Raw genomic sequence first — 24235 nt, forward strand, 5'->3', positions numbered from 1 at the left:
CCAGCTGACATTAACATGTATGTTTTTAACATATATATTTTATTATCTGCTTTTATCTGTGATGTTAGTTATACATTTCATATAAATACAACCAGACCGTGTTGATATAAAATAGTTTCTATTCCAGGAGATTACCTTGTCCTCCATTTGTCCGAGCTTGTTAGGGTGGCATTTATAGCAGCCACTGCAGACAGTGACCAACTTAGATTGGCAGGACTGGCCACTTTACAGGTAAAAACTGCTCAAATATAGGAAGAAATTCACAGAAGAATTTAAACACATCAGAAAAATCAATTTTCTTTTGTAAAAATGTAAGCTTACTATTTGCATTTGCCTTCATTTTCTCCTCTGTCATCATGGTTTTTGAAATCTTTGCACAGGTGGTTTAAATAAATAGATATTGTTTGGTAAGTCTTTAGATATGTTTAGCTAATAGAGTGGTTGATGTTGTGTTCTAGGATATCATCCACAAGTTTTCCAAGGTGCCAGAGCCAGAGTTCCCAGGTCATGTGATCTTGGAGCAGTATCAAGCCCAAGTCGGAGCCGCCCTGCGTCCAGCTTTTTCTCCAGACACTCCAAGTGATGTCACTGCTGCTGCCTGTGAGGTAAAGTTTAACAGTTGGTGATGATTGCTTAAAAGTTCATGTCCCTTTTGTAAAATAAAAATTTCATTTTTTTTTTCCAGTTAAAAATCAGTATTGTGGATAGTACTAGTCTATCACTATTAAACATTTTACCATGTAGAGATCATGTAGCTTCTTGACCTTAAATTATAATAGCATCATGTCAACCAGTATAATTGCCACCATACAGGTGTGCAGTACCTGGATAGGCAGTGGTGTGGCCAGAGATCTCAATGATTTACGCCGAGTCCACCAGCTCCTGGTCTCTTCCTTGGAGAAACTCAAGTCTGGGAAGGGCAAGGCTCAACTCTATAATGAAGGGGCCTCCACAATGGAGAAGTTGGCTGTTCTCAAGGCTTGGGCTGAGGTAAGCTTTAGACTGTAGTAGTCTGTTGATATGTTTGCTTTTATATACCTCTGAAAGGCATTTTATGAAAATGAAATGTTGCATACCATGCTTTGAATACCACAGTTTTTAACTCTGTTTAAGTAGCTGGCACTGTGTGATTAAGAAAACGTACATTTGTTCAAATGATGAGTCTAATGTGATTTGAATATTTCCTTTAGGTTTATATAGTAGCTGAAAACCGAGAGAGGGAGAGAGATACCACAATAAAGGAGGAAGAAGATGAGTTTGGGGATGCCATTAATGGAGAAAGTTTGTTAAGTCTGGTAAAGCCTGAACTGCCTACACTGAGCAAACACTGGCTATCTGCACTGAAGGACCATGCTCTGTTATCATTGCCCCCAGGTAAGCCTTGGCTGTGCAGATGTGAACCCCTAAACATGTCTTTGTCTTGGATATAGTTTTTCAACTTTTAAATGTTCCAACACTGAATAACATATTTTGTATTTATGAAGGAGACTGGAAATTCTACACCAACGTTGAATTTAATAAAATATCACTGAATTTTTCTCTCTCTCCAGAGTTGTCCAGTCAGTTGCCTGCAGAGGGAGGCACATTCTACTGGGCAGACACCATAGACTCCTCCAGACTTCATTACAAAAAATCCTGGGCTCCAATGCTTTATGCTGTGGCTCTCTGGTTGAATGAAGGGGGTCACGCAACCAATCCCAAAGAGTCCTCATCAGCTGCCACAACTCCTGTTGAGCCACCCCCTGCTAATATGCAACCAGATGAGCTAGATGATGACAGATTCTTTCTTTTGATAGGTAAGTAGATACTTAAAAAAATGGTGAATTTAAGAAAAAATTGTACAAATGACTATCAATAAATAGTTTTTGTTTGTCTTTGAATGTGTGCTCACTTTCAGTTTATTTTACTTTGAAGTTTTTCATGTGGGTTAGGGAGAAGCAGGAATTATCAACTCGGTATTGATGTCAGTTAAGCAAGTTAAGACCTATGCCCATAGCAGAGCTTGCTAGGCAACAGTGATGCCTTTGGTGTAATGAACTTTACCTGTCTGCATATAACTTAAAATAATGATTTAATATTTATATTTAAGCATCATAATTTAACGTAAAATCAATAAATTCCAAAAAGTAGAACACAAGGCGTTTTTCCATTAACAGTTATATGAATCTCTGCAGGTATATGTATGGAGGCCATGTGCAGTCCAGCCTCAGTTCAACCCTTGGAGAATGTGGAGATGTGTCTGAAGTCTATGTATGCTCTGCTGGATAAACCATGGCCCCGCAGCAGGCTGGGCAAGGATAGTGCTCTGTCTATAGAAGTACTAAATGTTATGCACAGGTAGGTATGGCGGTGAGATTCTCGTACAGGTGATTTGTCTTGTTCAGGTTACTCCTGTTTGAAAACCCCTCTGTTGAAACTGGTCACGATTGTTTATTATTTTAATAGAAATGCTCATGTGTGTCCTTTTTTAACATAGATTAATCCTGACCCGTGAGAACCCCTCCACCCAGCAGTTGGTCTTGGGTGTGGTGCAGCAAGTGGTTAAGGCAGCCCAAGAACACTTTGAAGCTGAAAGAACAAGAGCCACAGGTTAGGCAGCACATAATATAAATATCAGAAAATTAAGCAACAAACTCAAACTCTTTATTCAGCTTAGTTGAAGTAGTTAATGGCGTAAACAGATCTTGAGAATTTGAAGTGATTCTTCCTCAAATGATGATGTTGGGTGTAAATTATGTTCATTTTAATTAGGTTGTGTTTTTGTTCCAGACGAAGACACAGGAGCAGAAGATCAAGAGAACCCACCAGCCAACAGCGAGAAGGTTGTCAACCTGGGCGAGGGCGGAGAGAGTGGAGAGATCACCCCAGGGAAGTCTGTGGTGTATGCCACCCTGGAGGTCAATCTATGTGTTCTGATACGTTATATCCCAGCACTGAATCCAGCACTGCCCAGCACAGGCTTCACTCAGCCTCACAGGGTAAACAACATGTCAGAGGAGGTGGCTCAGCTCATAGCTTCTACCCTCAACATCATGATGGAGTTGCCTGGGCTCTGTTCTCCTAGAGGTGAGTAGATTCATGTAAAGATTCTTTCAGTTAAATATATCATGTTATAACTGGTACTAAGAAGTGATAGCTTTTGACCCTGAATCTGGCATTCAATTTACAATCGGTTTTTACTGAAACAGAAAAACTATACATCTTTTGTCTATAACTGATATAAAATTAACATTTAATTTATTTTTGTTTTATTTATTATTACTGTTACAGTAATATTGTAGGATCATAAATATTTTTCAAAACAAATATGTATTCCTACCAGGCACTCTGTCTGTACTGCCTACCATCCTGTTCCTGGTGACTGGCGTTATACGAGAGCTAGCACCCAGATCGCCTGACCTTAATGGCGTTCCCCTGCCTGTAGCAATGTCCCTGCAGGTCCTGAAGGCATTCTGTAGGTCCCATTTTCTACAGATAGAGGAGTGCAGAGCTGGGTGGATTAAATTACTGCAGAGCACCATGGCCACCATCTTGGCTTTTGCCAACCCAGGTACATACAGAGTAGAGGGGAGCTTTGAATGATAAGAAACATGTTTGAAGATTTTCAAAATTTTGTACTGTTTCAGACTGGAAAAAAAACATGCTTTCAGAAAATACACTCTTTCTGTAAGTTGCACAAATATTTCTGGTCTATCATCTTCCATGTCTTGTTTACTCCAGATCATGAGAATGACCAGCCAGGAGTTGACCAGAGCATTCTCATGCTGACCCTGGCAGTGTTCCTCACCTCATGCCCCACTGAGGTGACCACTCCAAAGAATGTCCAGCAACCCTGTGTGGACATATTCAAGGAGGCGTGGCAGTCACAAAATGATAAAGTATGTATGATGGCAGTAAATTAGTTCAGTTAATTATGTTGAAAATTAATATGCAGGTTGTGTTGAAGGCTGGTAGTCTGAGATGTAAGTACCTTTTTTCCATTTAATAATTTGGGAGCATAATTGTCTTAAGATCATCATAAGACGGGGAGATGTTTAAATGTGTCTAAACTTTTGTTTTTAGATCATCCTGACTTGTGTCCAGACATTGGCCTCTCTCTTCCAACATCCTGACAGAGAACTTTCCACACCATATATTCATCAGCTGGGTCCAGCAATATTGGAAAATATGCCATCTTTTTCCAAGAATAGACCCAGCAGTGATGTGAAACTAAACATTGCAAAGGAAAGCATACATCTGTTGGAAGGCTTGGTAGCTGCAGCAGAGGATAATAATAGTGAGTTATCAATATAAGTACACAAAAGAAGTATATTTATTTGTGAATTGAAGAAGAAAAGAAATAATTGTCTAAACTCAAATTAAAAAACATTTTAAAATAGGAATATTTAAGTAAAGTGTTTCACAAATTAAAATTTGTACAGTCCCTTCAGGGCAGTAAAAACATTTGATATCGAAAAATTACTAACATAGTTTTAAAATACATTTCATCAATACCAACTCTTCTGACAGAAATATTCTAAAACTTTCCAGGAATTCAACTGATTTCAATGCTGGTGCCATTACTTATTTCCTTCTTGCTGGACAATTCCGAATTGGCCGGTGCCAGCAAACCCTCCCGGGACCTTCACCTTTACGCCTTACAAAGACTGATGCAGGTGGGACCTCAGTATCCAGAACAGTTCAGAACTGTCATGGGAAGTTCAGTTAACCTGAGGACAAAGCTGGAGGCAGCTGTGAAAGCAAACCAACAGGCTAAAAAGCCCCAGGAACAAAAGGATCAAGAAGTGAAGTTAAAACCAGTAAAACCAAGTATTCAGCTTAAAACGGACTTCAGTGATTTTGCAAAGGGAGGGAAATAAGGAGGAGGTCCTCCCCATGTAGTAGTCGCTTACTCTATTCATTGTGGTGATCACTTCAGGAAGATTGATCACACATCATGTCAATTATTTAATATTGCCAATAATTTGAACACTTAGATATAATCGGCATTCACTATCTGCAATATTGTTTAGGTAGGAAATTGTTTCTACTTATAGATATTTGTGATATATAATGGTTATTTTTGGGTAATTTGAAGTAGTTTTGACAGGTAGGGTCTTAGGCTTTTTGTATCACTGCCAGTTGTACCCTGTACAGTGGATGCTTTGACAGTGTCAGGAGCACATGTAAAAACCAGTGTGCAGTTTTTTCATCCCAATAGCGGATCTTGTGTTTGTAAATAGTCGGCTTGAAGTAAAACCAGTTTAATTTTATTATATGCCTAGTACAGTAGCCCTGTTGTGTAGGACTACATATTCCTCTTTGTGTTTGAATAAGTGAACTGTTTGAACAATTTAACTGGCAATGCACAGTCACCTTATGTATCACATTTCACAAGTTTAATGCTTTATTGCTATGTTGCCTGTTGTATTGTTTGCAAGCTCTGTCATTCACTGCACTTGTAAATTATTAAGCAAAAATTTCAGGCAATATTAAGAATTTCATAAATGTGTTGAAGGTAGGAAATTACAGTGAATATGGGAAAGTGGTATGTTCTCATTTTAATTACACTGTTAAGTTTTTTTAAATTTAATTTTATTTATTTATTTATTTATTTTTTATTATTATTATTATTTATTTATTCATTTTTATTTTTTTTTTGGTCAGTAATCTTTTGGTCCATGAAAGATGACATTGAGCTATTTTTTTGCCAACTGGCAGAACAGTACCACATTACCTGGAGATAGTTTTGCACTCACTGTGAACATTTAACATGCTTGTGTACATGAAGCAACCACAGAGAGCTCTCATATACAACTCAGTCAAGATATTTTTGCTCAGGATTTATGTCTACTTTAATTGTTTTATCATGGTTCTCATTGTCCTGTAGAGCTTTAGTTTGCATGACATTTCAGAGGTTTTAAGAATACTCATAGCTCCCCAGCAATGTTTTTAATAATATTAATTTATTTCCAATTTGGCTTCAAACTGAGCTTCCATCTGTAAACATGTAAACACATAATAAATGTAAATGCTGTTTGTTAAAAAGAAAACTGTCCAGACATGTACTTAATTTTAAAACTAGTTCCCAAAGTATTGGCTTTGAAAATAGTCAAGATATCTGTGTCAGTTAGCAATGCATATATATCAAAGAAGGTTAGCTATTAAATGGTGCTAAAACACTTTGTTTTGTATTTGCAGTTTGTGAAAGTGTTTTGATAGGAAGCATATTGCGGAGTGTAAACTTTACTTTTGACAGGAATTTTGATTCAGAAATCTTGTCAGGTTTCACTTGGCAAATGGTAGTTGTCTAATAAAAAAAACTTAAGGAAAAAGCAATATAGTAATGATTTAACATGACTGTGCAAAAGAGCTAACTGTGGTGGCTCATTTTATGGCAATGATCATATACATATACTGGAGAAACTAAATCGACTTTCCTGGCCTGTAAATGCTTAAGGCATTTTAACAACCTATTTGTAGCAGTAGAATAAAATGTTGAGTGAGCATTTTGTACTTAAAACTTGCAGATGTTAGAAAAAGGAAATGTGATCTTTCAATGATCACAACTTAAGTCTTATAAGAATTGAGAAGAAATCCTGCCATTTCTTTTAGTCTACAGGGATATGAAATTTGTAGATTTTAGCTCCAAATGTGCAAGTGTCCTCACTTCTATTAAAGCATAGAAAAACTTTGTGATCATATGAAGGGCTTTTATTATAACCAGTACATGTATGCCCATATCAAGATTGTAATAAAATGGAATTAAATGAAATGCTGACAATATTAAATGATGAACAATAAGCTGCTATTTACAAATTGCATAAACTCTTGCATAAACTGTCTGCCCCACATACAGAGATCTACTCGAGCTCCAGGTTCAGAAGTTTAAAAGTTTGCTCCAGTGCATTGCTATTGTTAGTGTTGTCACCATACAGCCTTCTCATTGGATAACCCTTGATAAGTAGCTGTTTAACAGCAAACTCTTCACTGGAACTGGTGCGAACGGTCTTTATGATAACACTTTTGGGAGTTTTGGGAAAAAATGTACACATTCTACTGACGGCCACAATGAAGTCCATTTGATTCTCGGCTTCCATTTTCTGCTCAAATGCACTATCAATGTTGTTTAGTCTTTGTTTCAGCAACCTCTTCTGTCGTTCAACCTCAAACATGACTCTCTGCAGTTTCCCAGCCTTGAAAGCCATAGTGCTGACTGGTTCCTTCTTCTTGCAGTTAACCATGAATACAGCTATTAGGAAAGCCAAGACCCCAACGCCACTAAGCAAGTAGTACCAGTAGTTAGTGAACCATTCTTTCACTATCTCCGATGTCTTGGGACTAAATACCTCACTAAGTCTTTTCAGGGCAGCATTAAAATCCACTTCAATACATTTATGTTTTCTATCACAGTACCCTGTGTAGTTGTTGCAGCCTTTGCCTGGGTCCCTGTATCTGATCTTGGTGCTAGGGGTGTGGTAATTCTCTGCAGGATGACAGCTCTGTGGCTCACTACTGTTATAACAACACAGTCTACACAACAGGGAGTCGCTGCCAACACACTGGCATTCCTCCAGTCCCAGGCCGGAGCATATGGTCCCTATACACTGTCCAGAGACACACGTTTTCTCAGCTTGGTGACACAGCGTGCCATCTGCCTCGTGCTGTGGCTCTGGGCAGTTTGCTCCCACACCATCACAGTAACTGCTCTCAGTGCAGTCGGTTGCCTGCTGGCACAGCTGATGGTTCTCCAGGGGTACAACAACACAGCTGGTGGTGCAGCACTCGGACACCAGTGGACTGCAGGAGTACCCAGCACTTTTCCTTATGGTGCAGCCTGTGTCATAACCCAGTCCTCCTGGAGGAGTACAACATGGGTCTGTCTCAGCACAGTACGATGCACTGCCACAGTCGCATTCCTCCCCGTCCTCTACTATTCCATTGCCACACACTGGGCCTGGGTTGGCTATAAAACAACTGGCCTTATGTTGGAGCACTGGGTTAATGTAGTCCTTGCTGCACTGAGAAAATAACCAGTGGTTTGGCTTTTGCCCATCATTTGCTGTGGGGTACATGAGATAATTCCCAAACCCTGAGTCACCAGGAGAACAGAGTGAATCTTGTGTATTGTCGTGTTCTGAACCAAAGTTGTGACCCAGTTCATGAGCTAATGTCAGCACTGATACCTTACGAGGGGATACTTGACCAAAGTTGAGAAAGCTTACCATTGCTGTGTTGAAATTGTATATTTTGTTGTCAGGACCCATAAACATGCTTTGCTGGCATATACCTCCAGCTGAGCCATACTTGCTGGAATCTGCTATCCAAGCCAATCCTAAAACACCATCAGCAAAATCCCTGTGGGTAAAAACCACTCCTCCACAAAAACTATCAAAGTTGTATTCCGAAAATGAATATAAATAGGTGAAAACATCTGTGCTTGTGTCAGCTAGCTTGTAGGCAACTGCATCTTTGTCTCCATATATTGTTATTTCACCTATAGCAATCCCTATGTTGTCTGCCTCTCCGTCTCCATTGAAGTCTGATCCTCGAAATAATTTGTCAACCTCTGTCACGTGGTACACAATTTCATTGATAGTTGTTGTGGCATCCCCCTTTCCAATGTTTTGAAAAAATGTGTGGTCTGCAACAAGGTGCAAAGAGCAAGTGTTTTCTGTACCAGTAGATCTCTTGGATTTCTGGATTTTTGTATAAGTACTAAAAGCAGAAAACCTAGTTCTAGGAACATGCACTCCATGTAGTCTCACGTGACTGTTATCATAACTTATGTCACTGGCTTTATACACAATATAATCCTTTGAATGTTCTTTACTTACATTTAGTATATACTTTGATGCTTTTTCAATGTAAACTTGCTCTCCTTTATATATAAATGATCCATCAAACATACCATCATGTAATCTACCATATGCCCAAGAAGTTGCATCCCCTTCTACAAATCCATGATAAAATTCTGCCTTATTCAGTTTCAACTGTCTGATATCTTGCTTATCTGCAATTTTCACAACGGTCAAACCACTGAAGATTCTGTGGTTTATCACCAGACGTAGAAAATAAGTTTTTTCAAAAACTTTGACTTCAAGTCTTATAACTTGAAATTCATTAAGTCTTTTGTTTTCCTCACAATTTGTTTTTAAGCTGTTAGTATCACAACCATAAAAACCATGGTATATCATATCCGTATTTGGATGTACTTCAAAACATCTTATCATTCTATTCAAGGTTTTACATTTTGTTGTTCCGTTGGAGTAGATTTGTGTCAGTACAATGACAGCTAAAATACTTGACTGTACAATTTTCATTGCACTGTATGTTGAGATGTCCTCTTGTTGCGTTTATACGGAGGAATTCTGGGATACCTAGTGTCATGCGCAACACTTGACTCGACGTCAACTTCCGGGAGGTACTCGCTGCAGTGAACGTTTTGCTTCTTTTTCGCGTACTACAGACGTGTTCACAATATCGTCATGTTTAATATATTCGTAACTATTGATCGTCAGAAAGTGCGTGTATACGAAGCATGTGCAACTGATACAATTTGTTCAATTAAGGAGCAAATTACTAAGGTACGACTAAGATCATTTTTCTGGTAAAATTTTAACACACAAAAAAAACATTGAACTGATAAATGAACTACTTGAACTTCTTGCGCTGCTATAAGTTCCCGTACAAAGCCGAATGAGAATCGTACAAAGGCAATTCTAGTTTTAAATCAGACAAAAACCTAGATTACAAGTTTCAGGATAAGGATTGTCGATATACAAGGAAACATTTCTGTGGCCGTAGTAGCACGAATAATCATGCTCCAGCAAATCATTCTTATAAAAACAGAATTACTTGTTATGAAAAATGTGAAAATGTCTCATGTTATTAAGACCCCAGCATTTATTTGTGTTTGAAAATTTTCGATATAATTAGGTTTGCCATTATCTAAATGTTAAAAATAATTTGTTAGTTTAATTTTTTTTTTTTTTTTTTACATTTTTTTGTAGGAAATCAAGAAAGGTGACTTTTACTTGGTTTGTAATGGACTTAAGGTGGCAGATGATGCTTTTCTCCATCAAGATCAAGTTTATCATGTTTGCCATAGATTACCAGGAGGAAAGGGAGGTATGTATACCTAGAATAGGTCCTTTTATGATCAGCATGATGTACTTCATTTCACATCACTATGATAATGAAACTGAAGATATGATAATTTTGCTTAGATCTGTTAAACTCCAATGTAAAATAAAATGTGAAAAATTCATCCACCTGAAGAATTTTGGCAAAGTAATATTTCAACCAGTAACATGATCATTGTCAAATTTTCCCCAAGTTTTGTCACTAAATAAGTTCAAACACCCCAACTTGTGTGAACTAAACTCATTTACTTTTTTTATAGGTTTTGGTTCTATGCTGCGGGCCATTGGTGCACAAATAGAGAAAACCACCAACCGAGAGGCCTGCAGGGACCTCAGTGGCAGAAGGATGAGAGATATAAACAATGAGAAAAAGTATGATGTGGCAGAAGTTTATGTTGACAAATCTGTAAATGAGAGATGTTGAATTTTATAATTCTTATTGTAAACTGAATGTTTACCAAAATCACAACTTTGTTGGTAACTTTGCGAACTTAGCCAAGAGAGTGCATCCCAAGCCAGTTTATTTAAATGCTCTTGAAAGGAAAATTATACAGTTTTACTCAAGGTTATACCTTTTGTTTTGAAGGCTGAAAGAGTGGATGGGCAAAGAAGAGGAAAGAGAAAGAGCAAGGCAAGAGAGAAGAAGAGAGAGAAGAGAAAGAAGAAAAGCTCAACCCAAGCATAATTTTGATGACCCAGATTATGCCAAACAGAAAGCCTTAGTATCTGAGAATTTGGAAGATGCTCTAATGCAAGGTAGCTTTACACTAAGGAAACTTTACAGAATAACCATTTAATTTTGACACTTGATTAATTAATTGGTCCACATCTAGAGATTTGAAAGAACTATCACATCATAAGAATATAACAGCCTTGTCAAAGGATTTATTTTAATTAAAATATATACTTCTCTTTGGCTCTTTACGCATGTCTTATTAGTGTTTAATTTATTTTTTATTGTGTTGCAGGTCTCCAGAAAGCTAAGCCCTCGGCATCTGCAACAGTCACTCTTTCAGATATGTCAAGAAAGAGAAAGATGGGGGATACGGATTCAGTGGACATGAAGAAGAAATGCAAGGAAATGTACGCTGACTGTTCGCTTATTTTTAATGAAGAATAGCAGATTTTAGGCTAAAATAATTTTTTCATACTGTGACTTTATGCTTCTTGATTTCAATATTTTTTGTCTTGGAAACCATCTTTGATCCTTAGATCTTTTTCTTCAAGCTTTTTGGTGTTATATGCAAGGTTAACCACAGCTGCAGAACTTTATTCAATACAATTATGATATTTTGCTAAATATTTAGTCTGACATAAATTATAATGATAAGTTCTCCTAGCAAAAGCTAAAGATCAGTTTTTACCTCTCCAATATTTCATGTGACAAGACACCTTCATCGGAGAATAAGGCTAAAGGTGTTTAAAAAAATTTTTTTAAATTGTTTGGCATTGTCATATTGGAGGGGTAACAACTTATTTTTGATCGATGTTGAAAGAAATTATCATAATTATAAATTTTGAATGCAGAACACAGCTGTTGAAATTCTTAGTTGGATTAATGTTTTTGTTATATTTAATTTCATTATTATTATTATTTTTTTTTTTTTTTTATTTTTTTTTTTTTTTGTGTTTAATTAACATGTTTTCAATTCTTTAAGGCTTGGGCTTGACATGGAAGACCTCAGTGACTTGAGTAGTGACTCTGACAGTGAAAGTTCTTCTGACTCTCAACCAAGTACATCAAACACTGGGCATAGTAATGGAAGCAAAGCACCTGTTGATTCAGATTCAGACACAAATGTCCCTGGACCATCAGGTGGATATTCAAATCTTGGATACAACTACAAAGATGGCAGCAAGAGTCCCTCATCCAAACCTGGTCCTTCTCAAGTAAAAGGTGATCTCAACTCTGCAAGCTCTTCAGTTAGTAGTACAGATATTGGTCAACCTCGGGTACAAGACAAGACTACAGAACAAACATCTCCTGGGAGTCTCTTTTCCAATGCAACTAAAACTGTGAGTGGGGCACAAGGACTTCTTGGTCAGCTCCCATCTCCACAGGGACAGGAGAAGAAACCAGTAGAACAGGGGACTAAAGAAAATGTAAGCATATCAGGTGTATCTTAGACTATGGTTATAATCCCCCAGCTATACATGTTCTGTGTGCTCATCTTCAGATTCACAAGGGCACATATCTTATATTGCTGTCTATAAACTCTGGAAGCATTTTCATTTGACTACAGTCACATGTTGATCTCCTTCTTGTTTTTCATACCTTTAGGTAACAGCAGTGGATCCTGTCAACCTAGAGGAATTCGAGTCTCAAGAAGCCCTGGAACAGCTTGGCCTGGATAGACTGAAGTGTGCACTGATGGCTCTTGGACTAAAATGTGGAGGAACCCTCCAAGAGAGGGCTAGCAGATTGTGGTCCGTAAAAGGAAAGACTCTAGATGAGATTGACCCAGCCCTATTTGCAAAACCAACCAAAAAGAAAGGATCCAAATAGAGACTCATTTCAGACATTTTATTGTTGACATTTTAAATGTAGATTTCTCTAAATAAGAATTCAATAATGAGAAAAGTTCTTTTAGAGTTTAGCTGCATATTTGACATTGAGGGTATTTTCATTATTATTAATATTTGACCGCATTACATAAGCACCAGCCAGGAGTATTATTTATTATATACCACCTTGCTATGATGACCTCTTTAAGAATGAGATTTTAAAGTAACAAACATATTTTCGTTGTTGATATTTTAAATGTAGATTTCTCTAGATATAATTATTCAATGATGAAATAATGTGGAAAAAAATATAATTTAAGCTGCATATTTGACATTGAGGGTACTTTCATTAATATTTTAATTATCTGGATATTTCACCACGTAAGCACCAACCAGAAGTATTACCTATCTTATGTTTTGCCAAGGCATTCTCTTAAACAGTGAGATTCTAAAGTAACAAATTGTGTAAAACACCACATATATGAAAAATTGGTCCCATGTTAAAGACAGAATAGAAAAATAAACTTATATAGCATATAAACTATGTAAACCAATTGTTCAATATTAGAAACTTTAATATATTTCTTAAAATATTATACCTGTCATAAATGAGCGTTTTGGGACATTTCCAATAGTCCTGTGCTGGTAGTATGTTAAGTATAGATTAGACAAACATTTTCATAACTGTATACAATTCTTTTGTATGAAAGTGTGTACTTCAAAACAAAAAAAGTTGTCAGTTTTGACACACATTCGATTATGATATCACATAACATTTTGAGTCTCGATTGCAAATTTGATCCCTTGGCAAAAGCTAGTTGCAACTTAATCTATGTGGCACTCAAGTAAATAACATCTACCATCTGTATTAAGTCCCCAAAACAGTCCAATTATGGTAATAACTTGATCTTTTCAATGGGGGGAAAATTGTGAATTTCATAGATATTGCACTTTTTATTTTCTTAAAATTTGAACATTCCTACTGAATGAAATTGAAAAGCGGGCTATACTCTATAGTTCTTTTCTATGCAAATAAGGCAACAAGTGCTCTATAGGAATATAATTTATGTGATTATAAAATTATGTATCTGAAAGTTTGACAAGTCTTGCCCATTGAAAAGATCATGTAATTACTGTACTTCTGTTAGAATATTGCAACACTTTCACTAAAAGTCTCTCCCACCACCATCATTAAATACACAAATGGCATTCAGATCTACGTAATCATTATTTGTTGTAAATGATTTCCTAATCAGCATACATTGTCCAAGTAGGCATCATATCCAGCTTTCTGGTACATCTGTGCTGCCTGGAGGGGATCTGGAGCTTGCAGTATTCCACTCCCCACCACTAAGATGTCTAAACCCTTGCTGCCTATAGCTTCTGCTGGAGTCAGATAATGCTGTACTAGATCACTACTGCCTCCTTCCAGCTTTACACCTGAAGCACATGACAGTCACAAATAAGAACAAGGCAGCAAAGCTGTCAAATGTACAGACAAAAAACAGGAAATAACTATGCACAAAATAGGCTACTGTCAATTCTGATGCAAAAATACATTATGTTAAACTGCAAATTCAACATCAAATTTTAATTATCCAATGTAATTAAAATATGTGACAAGTTTACACTTTGAAAATGTATAACTTCCAGAAAAAGAAGTCACTTAGACTGCTTTTCCAACTCAGACTGCATTTTAGTCCTGTATTTCTTTTTTGAAAGTTTGGCAATCATAAGTAACATGGTTTTCCCATAATGGTCATCATGGCAGCAGCACCCAATATTGTGTTTTCTTCTATTCTGATGCAATATTACATAATGGTTAACAGCATAATGACCGTCAATTTTTAATAATAAAATATACGTATCATGGATTTTCAGAAAATGTGACTAGCATGGGTCTTCAAGCCCGTGGAACTTCAAAGTCACACCTTGAAAATGCCAATATGTGAAAAATTAAATTTTCACAAAATAACTGTTTAACTGGCAGTAAGAATTACCAAACAGACTGTATTTCCTTCTGAAGCTGTATTTTAGTCCCATGTTTCTTTCCTGTAAGTTTGAGAACAGTAAATGACATGGTTTTTCGTAAATGGTCATCATGGGAGCAGTGCCCAAAATAGTTTTTTTTTTTCAAATTTTGATGCAATATTACATAATGTTTAACAGCATAATGACCATCAACTTTAATAATAAAATATTAGTATTATGGATATTCAGAAAATGTGACTAGCAAAGGTCTTCAGGCCCATGGAACTTCAAAGTCACAACTTGAAAATGCCAAAATGTAAACGAGACAGCACTGTTCTGAAATGGTTTTTTTTTCCATTTTTAACAATTTTTAACATAAAATTAACAGTTTTCTGCCATTTTTATAAGATCAACTAAGAAAATTGATGAGATGTGAAAAATATCAATAGAACAGTGTTAAATGTCCAATTTCTTCCATTCTGAGATTCTGAACATAGTGAATGATTGAATCTGACAAACTGCAATGATATGAGTTTATTTCCATTTTTGACACTTTATTACACAATACACGATAACAAGTTTACCATCATTTTTACATAATCAACTAATAATGTTGTAAAATTGCAGGAAATGCCAAACAAACACTTTTACGTATCTTATTAGTTCAATAATGAAACTGTTTACATGCCTAAGAATTAAATCTGAGGAAATGTGAAAAAACTGCATTTCTTTAAAATAATGGCCCGATTATGCTGATTTTTGAACTCAACCTGCGTTTTAGCAGGAATGACCACTCCTGTGAGTTTAATGACAATTGGCCTATCTGTTTTTCTTATATTGTGTTTACAGTGTTGCATATATGCTGAAAAGTGAAAAAAAAAGCATAACTACTAAAATAGTGGCCCGATCATGCCGATTTTCGAACTTGACCTGCGTTATAGTAAGATCGATTACTCCTGTGAGTTTCATGACAAAAAGCTTATCGGTTTTCCTTGAAATGTGTTTACAGTGTTGCATATATGCTGAAAAGTGAAAAAACAGCATAACTTCTACATTAATGGCCCGATCATGCTGATTTTCGAACTTGACCTGCATTTTATGAATATTCATCAGCTCTGTAAATATACAGCCAAAAAGTAAAACTGCCTTCCACTTATCGTGTTTACAATGAAAGTGCATGGCGCCGGCGACAGCGACAGCAACGACGGCGACGACAGACGCAGGTGATGGCAATATGTACAGACACATCTGTACATATTAACTGTACTGTTTGAGAACAGTAAGTGACATGGTTTTTCTTAAATGGTCATCATGGGAGCAGTGCCCAAAATAGGTTTTTTTCCAATTTTGATGCAATATTACATAATGTTTAACAGCATAATGATCATCAATTTTTAATAATAAAATATTAGTATCATGGACAAATAGTAAACGTGACTAACAAAGGTTTTTAGGCCGATGGAACTTCAAAGTCACGCCTTAAAGATGCCAAAATGTAAACAAGACTGCACTGTTCTGAAATGGGTTTATTTCCATTTTTAACACTTTTTTAACATAAAACAAAATTAATAGGTTACTGCCATTTTTATAAGATCAACTAAGAAAATTGATGAGATGTGAAAAATATCAATAGAACAGTGTTAAATGTCCAATTTATTCCATTCTGAGATTCTGAACATAGTGAATGATTGAATCTGACAAACTGCAATGATATGAGTTTATTTCCATTTTTGACACTTTATTACACAATACACGATAACAAGTTTACCATCATTTTTACATAATCAACTAACAATGTTGTAAAGATGCAGGAAATGTCAAACAAACACTTTTACGTATCTTATTACTTAAATAATAAGGCTATTAACATGCCTAAGAATTAAATCTGAGGAAATCTGAAGAAATGTGAAAAAACAGCATAACTTCTAAAATAATGCCCCGATTATGCTGATTTTCGAACTTGACCTGCGTTTTAGTAAGATTGATTACTCCTGTGAGTTTCATGACAACAGGCCTAACGGTTTTCCTTAAAATGTGTTTACAAGGTTGCATATATGCTGAAAAGTGAAAAAAACAGCATAACTTCTACAATAATGGCCCGATCATGCTGATTTTCGACCTGCGTTTTATGAATATTCATCAGCTCTGTAAATATAAAGCCAAAAAGTAAAACTGCCTTCCACTTATCGTGTTTACAAGGAAAGTGCACGGCGACGGCATCGGCATCGGCATCGCCATCGGCATCGGCGACGACAGACGCAGGTGATGGCAATATGTACAGACACATCTGTGTCTGTACATAAAAAGAACCAGAAATGAAATGACTACTAGTAGGGATGTAACTGGGTCAGAATTCCATCTGCTGACATTGGGGGGAAATCTCTAAATCGTCAGGTACCTGTAGCATGACCTACAGTTCAGATTTACCAAAGTCAGTGGTGAAAGAATAACTTCTAAATATAATTTCCCAATATGTCATGTCCCCTGGTCAAACTTCTTCCTATGTTCAGCATGCAGAAAGCTAACAAAATTGACACAAGTATAAAAGGGCCCCTCATGAGATATAGTAAGAATTACAAATAATTAGCCTATCTCATGGAGAGCAACTAATGGTAGGTTTTTAATTAAAATTTCATTTTGCTTGTCATAGCAATCCCAACTAAAGCTTACCGTGAACCATGTGTACCATGGCAGGGTCTGCAGATAACTTGGATCTACACTGGAAGCCTATGATAAAGTCCTTGTGCTTTTCTGCCATGTTCATACATGCTGGAATTCATGGAATGGATTAGCTAAGCTTTATAACATTGGGATATGTCGTAATTTATGAAATGTTCTTAGATTCAGTACAGAACTTGAGTAACAAGAAGACTAGATTATGATGGCTTCACAATGAGATGTTTTTAATTCTTGGGTACAAAGGGTGGGGGACGGGCTGGCAGTCCTTGGATTAGGGGCTCTGAAGACGTCAGTTCAGTTCTGAACGCAGACTTTCTAACTCAAACTACACCTTTCTTAACCACAAACAACTACAGACTCACAGCTTTTAATTAAAGCTGTGACCTACTTCACAAAACTCAGTTATGTCAGGCTTCACTTACATATTGAATAATCTCCCATAGCTAGTGTTCCCTGGACACTCATTTCAGCCACCATAACAGCAGCTCTACCTTTAGGCAAACCAACCTGAAGATATAAAGCAAATGATGATAGTCAATAAATATGGAACCTGGCAAACTCATTTAATTACATTTTCGATATCAAAATATTTGGATATAATTTCTTTTCAATTTTATCACTTACTAGTTTCAATTCCACCAAGTCAATACTGTGAATATTAAAGTTGCTTTAAACCTTTCAAGAAGTGAAAGATATATATTTTGCATCTTTCAGGATGTTGATTTAGTTTCTAAGTACTCCAACACATTAAAGATATGATAACTGGATTTTGTTTCCTCTCAGTCCTACCAAACTCATGGACTTTTGCCTTTATCTGTGTACCTGTTTCAATTCCTCCAGCATAGCTCCTCCCACTACCGCATGTGCATTGACCAGATCTGCCCAGTCCACTATTTTGTATGCACCACCCCCATACTGCTCCTTCACTATACCTATGTCTGCAAATTTCCTGAAGAGGAAATGAATTTGTCCCTTACTTCTGATTAATTTCAAGCAATTTTACAACAGATGCATTAATTCAAACTAGCACAAGGGAGATTCAAAGTGTTTCTTTAATAATAAAGTTCATAAATACCATATGATTGTTATACTAATGAGTAAAACAGATATTAATCATAAATAAATTCAAAATTCTAGTAAAATAAATTGAAATATTTTTTCAACAAATGTTACTTTCTGAAAAACTCACACTGCTTAGTTTCTATCTTTCACCCATTTAGTTTAAACATCACAACATGAAAAAATACAAACCTATCTTCAAATATCAGGAAGTTGAGATTGTTTGCCAGATCTTTCAGTTTTACTACAAAGTCACTACTGAAGTCCACTAAAATGTCAGCATGAATCTTAAGGATACAAATACATGATCCAACTTTTGCTGCAAACTAGAAAAAAAATCACCATACTTATTTTATTTTGGATAGGGATTGCTATTCTATTTAAATTTTAACTGAAAACTATATCATTTATTTTAAATTTATATCAGAAATTACTTAACTTTTGTCCTCTACATCACATTGCATAATTTCATCCTATTATACCTGTAATATTGCATCAGTTGATGTGAGATCTGCGGAGAGTGCCAGATTAGTTTTCTTCATATCCATGATTTCAAATAACCTCCTCCCCACTGGATTGCTGCTTATATCTGCCCTGGACTTATACGAGAGCAACTGAAAAGGAAACATTACATCCAACTGATTTGCTCTGAAATTTATATTATAACATATCTTACAGTAGAACTTCAGCCTTCACACTTACTAGTTATAGAATTATTGCATGATTGTGTATAAAACTCACAGATGTATGAAAAAGCAGCATAATGAAAATAAGAAGAAGAATATATGTTGAACAAATCTTCTTCAGCACTAATTGCTTCAATAATATTCAAATATAAGCATAGCTAAATAAGAAACTGTCACATTTCCCTTCTTTTTCTTACTCCCCAAGGATTAAACTGCTTTTCCTCCCTTACATTTACCTGTCTATTCTTATTCCCTGAGGAGTAACCCGTATTTTCTCTCTTACTGTCTAAATTCCTGGTATAAGCTGTCCCATCAAACCTGTTATCACTCAGGTACCTTTTGGTGGTGTCTATGGTGGCCCTGGAGATCTTCCCTGCTGCCTCCAACACTTCAAATGCCTTAGAGATGGTTAGAACACTGACAACATGTAACAAAAATAAGTTATGATGAATATTTAACACTATTGTTATTGAGCGTATTCCAATTAAGGTCTGTAAATTTCATATCAAATATAATCAATACATTTCATAACAATACTGTAAGAATATACTAAATATTAGGTGTTCTTACCAATAAACATTTGTTCCAGTAAGAGCTTTTATTCTCTCAACTCCTCCCTGTTCTCTGTCAAAGAATGCCACAACATCAGCAACAGGAAGTCCTTCTTGTTCAAAGTACTAATATTCAATATGAAGAAAATTTTGATAAATTACATATAATATCAATTAAGCATTATAGAAACTAATTATCATTGCTTTGGTCCATTCCATAGTGTTTTGATTAACTCTTCCCATCATAAAATCTCCCCCCATCACATATATTATATATTATACAGCTTTCCACTTTCCACTTTAAAAAAGAGAAAGAACTGCACATACAATTACCTCTCTTGAACTCGACTGCTAGTAGCAGAAGTGGCATTAAATTTTTAAGAGGGAAAAGATGTTACAAAGGAAAAAATTCTATAAACTACTCTCTTGTTTTATAATACATAAAACTTGTCTAAATGTATAGACATATTTACACACTGACAGTTTAACTCTATTTAAGGGCTGTATATTATCAAACAATAATTGGCTTGACAAAACATGCTTGCCTTAAATTTGTAAAAAATAAAAAAAAAATAATAGTAATAATAATAATAATCCTGTACAAAATAATGTCAACTCACATCAATTGTTTCCAGCAGTGCTCCTCCGGTCATCACTACATCATCTACTATCAAAATACGATCCCCATCTTTGTAATGTCCCTCTAAAGTTTTCTTTGTTCCGTAAGACTTCTGCTCTTTTCTCTTCAACAGCATTGGGACATCATACGCTGTGGAGATGTACTGAAATACAACTAAATTCTAATTTCATCAAGGACCACTTAAAATATCCAGTTTTCCCCAAAAAATATTTAAATATTGTTTTCTGTATCATCTACTTTTAAAGAAATGTTTCACACAGCTTGGTCACATAAATCTTAAAATTATTTCAATCTATCAACTCTAATCAAGGTGAACAACTACTCCAATAGATAGTATACTTACAGATGCCAAGGGCAGGGCTGTGTATGGCACACCTACTATTATGTCATATTTACTCTTCACTCTCTCTACTTCTTTCCACATCAACTCACAAATGGATGACTGAAAAAGGGAATTATAAAGTAATATAATGTTATAAGAAATTGCTGTTTTATCTTAGACTTCAGCACACTTCTGCTGAAAGGCAAAGGTGGAAGGGTATATATCACCTTATGACTGTTTAATACTTCATACTATTGTTATTAGATGGTCAACCTGGTTAAAAAACTAAACTTGTTTACTACCCACTAATATAACACCTCTACACACACATGCCAAGATGCTACTACTACACAATTTGCAGTGTAACATGGGCTTTGATTAAAGGATCTGGATACATTCATCATGTTCTTTCGAGTTCATTGGTTAAGATGTATTTTCATTTTTTCTTTCATCTGCATGCTTTTAACATTAAACTATTCAGCTCATAATTTTATAATGAATTTAAGTTTCTTCTTTGTTCTAATAGCATTCATAAATACATTCAAAGTTAGTCCCTGTTTTTTTTTCTAAAAAGTTTGTTTTTTTGTTAAAATCTCTTAAGAGAATATAACAGAGTATAGCCATCAATGGAGGTCACGTGGTCTGAAGACAAGCTCAGATATCAGAATAATAGCTTTAACTGCTGTTTTTGTTGTAAAACAAAATATATTATATTTCTATGAGTTATTCACAATGTTTTTATTGTGAAATATAGACCTCATACGAAGAGTTATTATCCCTTTAAGAAGGAATTGTTTTCATCATCTGTTAATGTGCAATATGGGCATTTTCTACATACTAGATGAGTTTTTGGCAGGCATGTCTTTCATCTTCATTTTTAAGGCATTTGAGAAGGAAATGTTTTGTGCAATATGGATATTTTCTACATTGTAGAGGAGTATAAGGAAGGCTTTCCTCCCCTCTTTTTTCAATGTATATTTGGAATTGTGATCACAGATTTTGCTATTGTGCCTTTGTTTGATGAGCTTTGGTTTATTTTCAAAATCATAAAGACTTCTTTGTGAATTTGCAAGATGTGTTTGGGCGTATTCCCAGAGCTTTTAGATCGATCTATCCCCGCAGGGAGTCTCACTAGATTACTGTCAGATAATCCGGCTTAAATGTCCGTCCCGCCTACTACAAGCTGTAAGGGGATAATTAACTTTCGTGCCCGCTTGGCTGACAGCTATCTATCGTGAACCCCCAGGGAGTTAGGTCGATCTAAAGTAGATCGATCTAATCTCTGGGAATGGGGTGTAAGTTACTTTGATTTTTGTTGATTCCTCCCAAAAATTAATCTTAAATGTTATTTTTTAATTAATTTCAAATTCTAAATTGGAGATTCTAAGGAGGTTAGGCAGTTTACTGGCTTTTAAAGTTTAGCCTCTGCTGTGTGTTACTTTTTTTCGCCCTCATCTTCTATAGGTTAATTATACCAGCCATGTCTCACGATCTCTTTAATTAAGGAATAATTTTTTCATAAGAAAGTGTTAGATAACAAAACCACTGAAAAATTAGTACATGCATTTATATCATCAAGATTAGATTACTGCAATAGTCTCCTCTTTGGTATTTGTGACTATCAGATTAAAAAGTTACAAGTTATTCAAAACTCAGCTGCAAGACTGGTTTGTCAAATTAAGTACAATAGTACACACCATATCACTCCCATTCTGAAAGAATTACACTGGCTGCCTGTGAAGCAGAGGATTGATTTTAAAGTACTCTGTATTATTTTTAAGGCGATCCATTCACAAGGACCATTATATTTATCTGATCTTATCTGTTTTAACTTACCACGGCGGTCCACGCGTTTTAATACTGAGAATGATTTTATTTTAGAACATTCTGTTTTAGAGAAGGGGTGCCTAAAAAGTTATGGAGATCGTGCTTTTATAATCTACGCCCCAAGAGTGTGGAATGGTCTACCAAATTTTATTAGGAAAACAGAAGACTTTGACAATTTTAAATCTCTTTTAAAGACCCACTTTTTTAATTCTGTCTATATCTCTTAGATTTTATTTTAATATATATATGTTTTTTTTTTTTAATAAGATTGATTTTTAGTAGTGTAAATTTTAAATGGTTTCCAATGAGAGTTTATGATTAAAATATTGTAGTCATTTTAATGATTTTAGTATATTAGCCATTATTGTAAGGCGCCTTGAGATAGAATGTAAGGCGCCATATAAGAATCTTATTATTATTATTATTATAATAATGATTTATCTGCAATTCAGGCTGTATCTCTGGGTCATTTTTATAGATTTGCTATTAATAATAACACGGTGCCTCCCAATCCTGCCTATATTATTATTACGCACGCTTGCAGACTTCTTCATTCCAAGCCTGCACATAAGGTTTGCCTTAGTATCTAAGATCGCATTCACAACGAGTTGAGCCAGGCTTTACAAATCCTGGAACTAAATATGGCGGACGTACATGAAAGAAAAACCGCCTAATCTTTTAATAGTCTCTCTCTGCCTCTCACACGCCTCCCCACACGTCGGCCCTGCGGGGTACAGTAATTAAATGTCGGCTCCGTTCACCATGCGGAAGCTACCTGGGAAATATTAAGTGCACATGCTCATTGGTCTTGGGTCAGCTGATCAGCTAGTTCCCCTTCATCCGAACAGTTCGATCAGGCGTAGGGAACAAGGCAAACATCAGCATCAGAACGAACTGCGCCCTCTGACGAGACTGCATACGCAAAAATTCTGCCCTCCTCCTCTGTCTACGGGGCTGGGTATCTCCGTGAATATCTCCGTGAATATCTCTGGTGACTTTACCTCCGTAGATAGCCAAGTCATTGCTGCTCTACAGACCAATTCATTTCTTTTTTGTCTCTGTTTTGAAAGATAATAGAACAGAAGAGCTTTTTTTCCTTCGATCGCCTCCAGCCGCCATGCTTTCTTCACCTCGAGTTTAACTGATGAGCATGCGCACTAAATATTTCTCAGGTACAGTAGCTTCCGCATGGTGAACAGAGCCGAGATTTAATGACTGTACCCCGCAGGGAAGACGTCTGGGGAGGCGTGTGAGAGGCGGAGAGACTATTAAAAGATTAGGCAGTTTTTCTTACATGTACGTCCGCCATATTTAGTTCCAGGATTTGTAAAGCCTGGCTCAACTCGTTGTGAATGCGGTCTAAGATAAGTCTTATTGGATTCTAGATTTATAATTATTTTTGTTTAACAGGTGTCACTCAGGGGCCGTAGCGATAGTCCGAAGGTTCAATAGTCCGAAGGTTCATTGGTCCGAATGTTCACTATAGAACCTTCGGACCAATGAACCCTTGATTAAAAAATCGATGGAAATGTTACCACTTTTCGGACCAATGAACCTTCGGACTATCGAGACGCCCCCGTCACTCACGACGACAGTTTAAACACAGATCACAGATCGTTTCCCTCACCGTCAGTTTTGGATATGAACAGATTACGCGCATGTCGATATAAACTGGGGTTTGCTCGCCAGTCCTCATTGTGAAGTTTCCAAATTTTAATCCCTGGACCTCAAATAAATGTATTACAATCTCGTCAATGCTCAACATGCCCGCCATGATGGAAACAGCACCGCAGGTCAAGAGAAACTAATGTCATTTTTAATATAAAAAATATTAGCCGTTTAGAAAAATACTCTTAATGTTCAAATATGAT

At 36.1% G+C, this 24235-nt stretch overlaps 4 protein-coding genes and 1 long non-coding RNA gene across 7 annotated transcripts in view; 2 read left to right on the forward strand and 3 right to left on the reverse strand.

Annotated features, from left to right (window-relative positions):
• Positions 1-6754, forward strand: part of LOC106151010 (HEAT repeat-containing protein 5B) — a 28376-nt gene extending 21622 nt beyond the window's left edge. For both annotated transcript variants that reach the window (XM_013524067.2, XM_013524069.2), the window contains 12 exons: positions 128-231; positions 459-605; positions 814-990; positions 1191-1374; positions 1551-1796; positions 2175-2337; positions 2477-2589; positions 2770-3066; positions 3323-3550; positions 3721-3878; positions 4063-4276; positions 4531-6754. In XM_013524067.2, coding sequence (XP_013379521.2) covers positions 128-231; positions 459-605; positions 814-990; positions 1191-1374; positions 1551-1796; positions 2175-2337; positions 2477-2589; positions 2770-3066; positions 3323-3550; positions 3721-3878; positions 4063-4276; positions 4531-4859 — 2360 coding nt within the window. In that variant the 3' untranslated portion in view covers positions 4860-6754. The remainder of the gene's footprint in view (positions 1-127; positions 232-458; positions 606-813; positions 991-1190; positions 1375-1550; positions 1797-2174; positions 2338-2476; positions 2590-2769; positions 3067-3322; positions 3551-3720; positions 3879-4062; positions 4277-4530) is intronic.
• On the reverse strand, positions 5625-9302 carry LOC106151004 (disintegrin and metalloproteinase domain-containing protein 10). Its single transcript, XM_013524061.2, has one exon. It carries the CDS (start codon positions 9300-9302, stop codon positions 6843-6845), a length of 2460 nt encoding a protein of 819 aa, XP_013379515.2. The 3' UTR covers positions 5625-6842.
• Positions 9303-9376: 74 nt separating this feature from the next.
• LOC106151005 (UBL fusion protein SDE2) lies at positions 9377-13179 on the forward strand. Its single transcript, XM_087007196.1, has 7 exons — positions 9377-9566; positions 9993-10110; positions 10385-10496; positions 10711-10880; positions 11093-11207; positions 11783-12227; positions 12406-13179. Exons 1-7 carry the CDS (start codon positions 9468-9470, stop codon positions 12628-12630), a joined length of 1284 nt encoding a protein of 427 aa, XP_086863322.1. The 5' UTR covers positions 9377-9467; the 3' UTR covers positions 12631-13179.
• On the reverse strand, positions 12628-24166 carry LOC106151015 (uridine 5'-monophosphate synthase). 2 transcript variants are annotated; one of them, XM_013524076.3, is made up of 11 exons: positions 23992-24166; positions 20559-20657; positions 20196-20357; positions 19595-19701; positions 19261-19441; positions 18821-18952; positions 18531-18664; positions 18102-18228; positions 17702-17786; positions 17271-17369; positions 12628-14069 (listed from the first exon to the last, which is right to left on the reverse strand). In XM_013524076.3, the coding sequence occupies exons 1-11, from the start codon at positions 24136-24138 to the stop codon at positions 13882-13884; spliced, it is 1461 nt and encodes a 486-aa protein (XP_013379530.2). In that variant the 5' UTR covers positions 24139-24166; the 3' UTR covers positions 12628-13881. The 2 variants fall into 2 exon arrangements, with proteins under 2 accessions (XP_013379530.2, XP_013379531.2); XM_013524077.2 differs by having other exon boundaries at positions 20196-20368; positions 23992-24010.
• Positions 15461-16910, reverse strand: LOC147763483 (uncharacterized). Its single transcript, XR_015333284.1, has 2 exons — positions 15690-16910; positions 15461-15530 (listed from the first exon to the last, which is right to left on the reverse strand). It is a non-coding gene; the product is annotated as an uncharacterized LOC147763483 (long non-coding RNA).
• Positions 24167-24235: the final 69 nt, after the last annotated feature.

Source organism: Lingula anatina, chromosome 2 (genome assembly GCF_051362555.1).
Source record: "Lingula anatina isolate TDL-2025a chromosome 2, LinAna3.0, whole genome shotgun sequence".
In the NCBI taxonomy this organism is placed as follows: Eukaryota; Metazoa; Brachiopoda; class Lingulata; order Lingulida; family Lingulidae; genus Lingula; species Lingula anatina.

Excerpts from the sequence above, each read along its gene's own strand:
- LOC106151004 (XM_013524061.2), bottom strand. The coding sequence starts at position 9,302 with ATGAAAATTGTACAGTCAAGTATTTTAGCTGTCATTGTACTGACACAA.
- LOC106151005 (XM_087007196.1), top strand. The coding sequence starts at position 9,468 with ATGTTTAATATATTCGTAACTATTGATCGTCAGAAAGTGCGTGTATAC. Across the intron at positions 10,497-10,710 it reads GATATAAACAATGAGAAAAA|GCTGAAAGAGTGGATGGGCA; the intron begins GTATGATGTGGC and ends TTTGTTTTGAAG. Across the intron at positions 10,881-11,092 it reads GGAAGATGCTCTAATGCAAG|GTCTCCAGAAAGCTAAGCCC; the intron begins GTAGCTTTACAC and ends ATTGTGTTGCAG.
- LOC106151015 (XM_013524076.3), bottom strand. The coding sequence starts at position 24,138 with ATGGCGGGCATGTTGAGCATTGACGAGATTGTAATACATTTATTTGAG. Across the intron at positions 18,665-18,820 it reads CAACTGATGCAATATTACAG|TTTGCAGCAAAAGTTGGATC; the intron begins GTATAATAGGAT and ends TTTTTTTTCTAG. Across the intron at positions 14,070-17,270 it reads CATGGTACACATGGTTCACG|GTGTAAAGCTGGAAGGAGGC; the intron begins GTAAGCTTTAGT and ends CATGTGCTTCAG.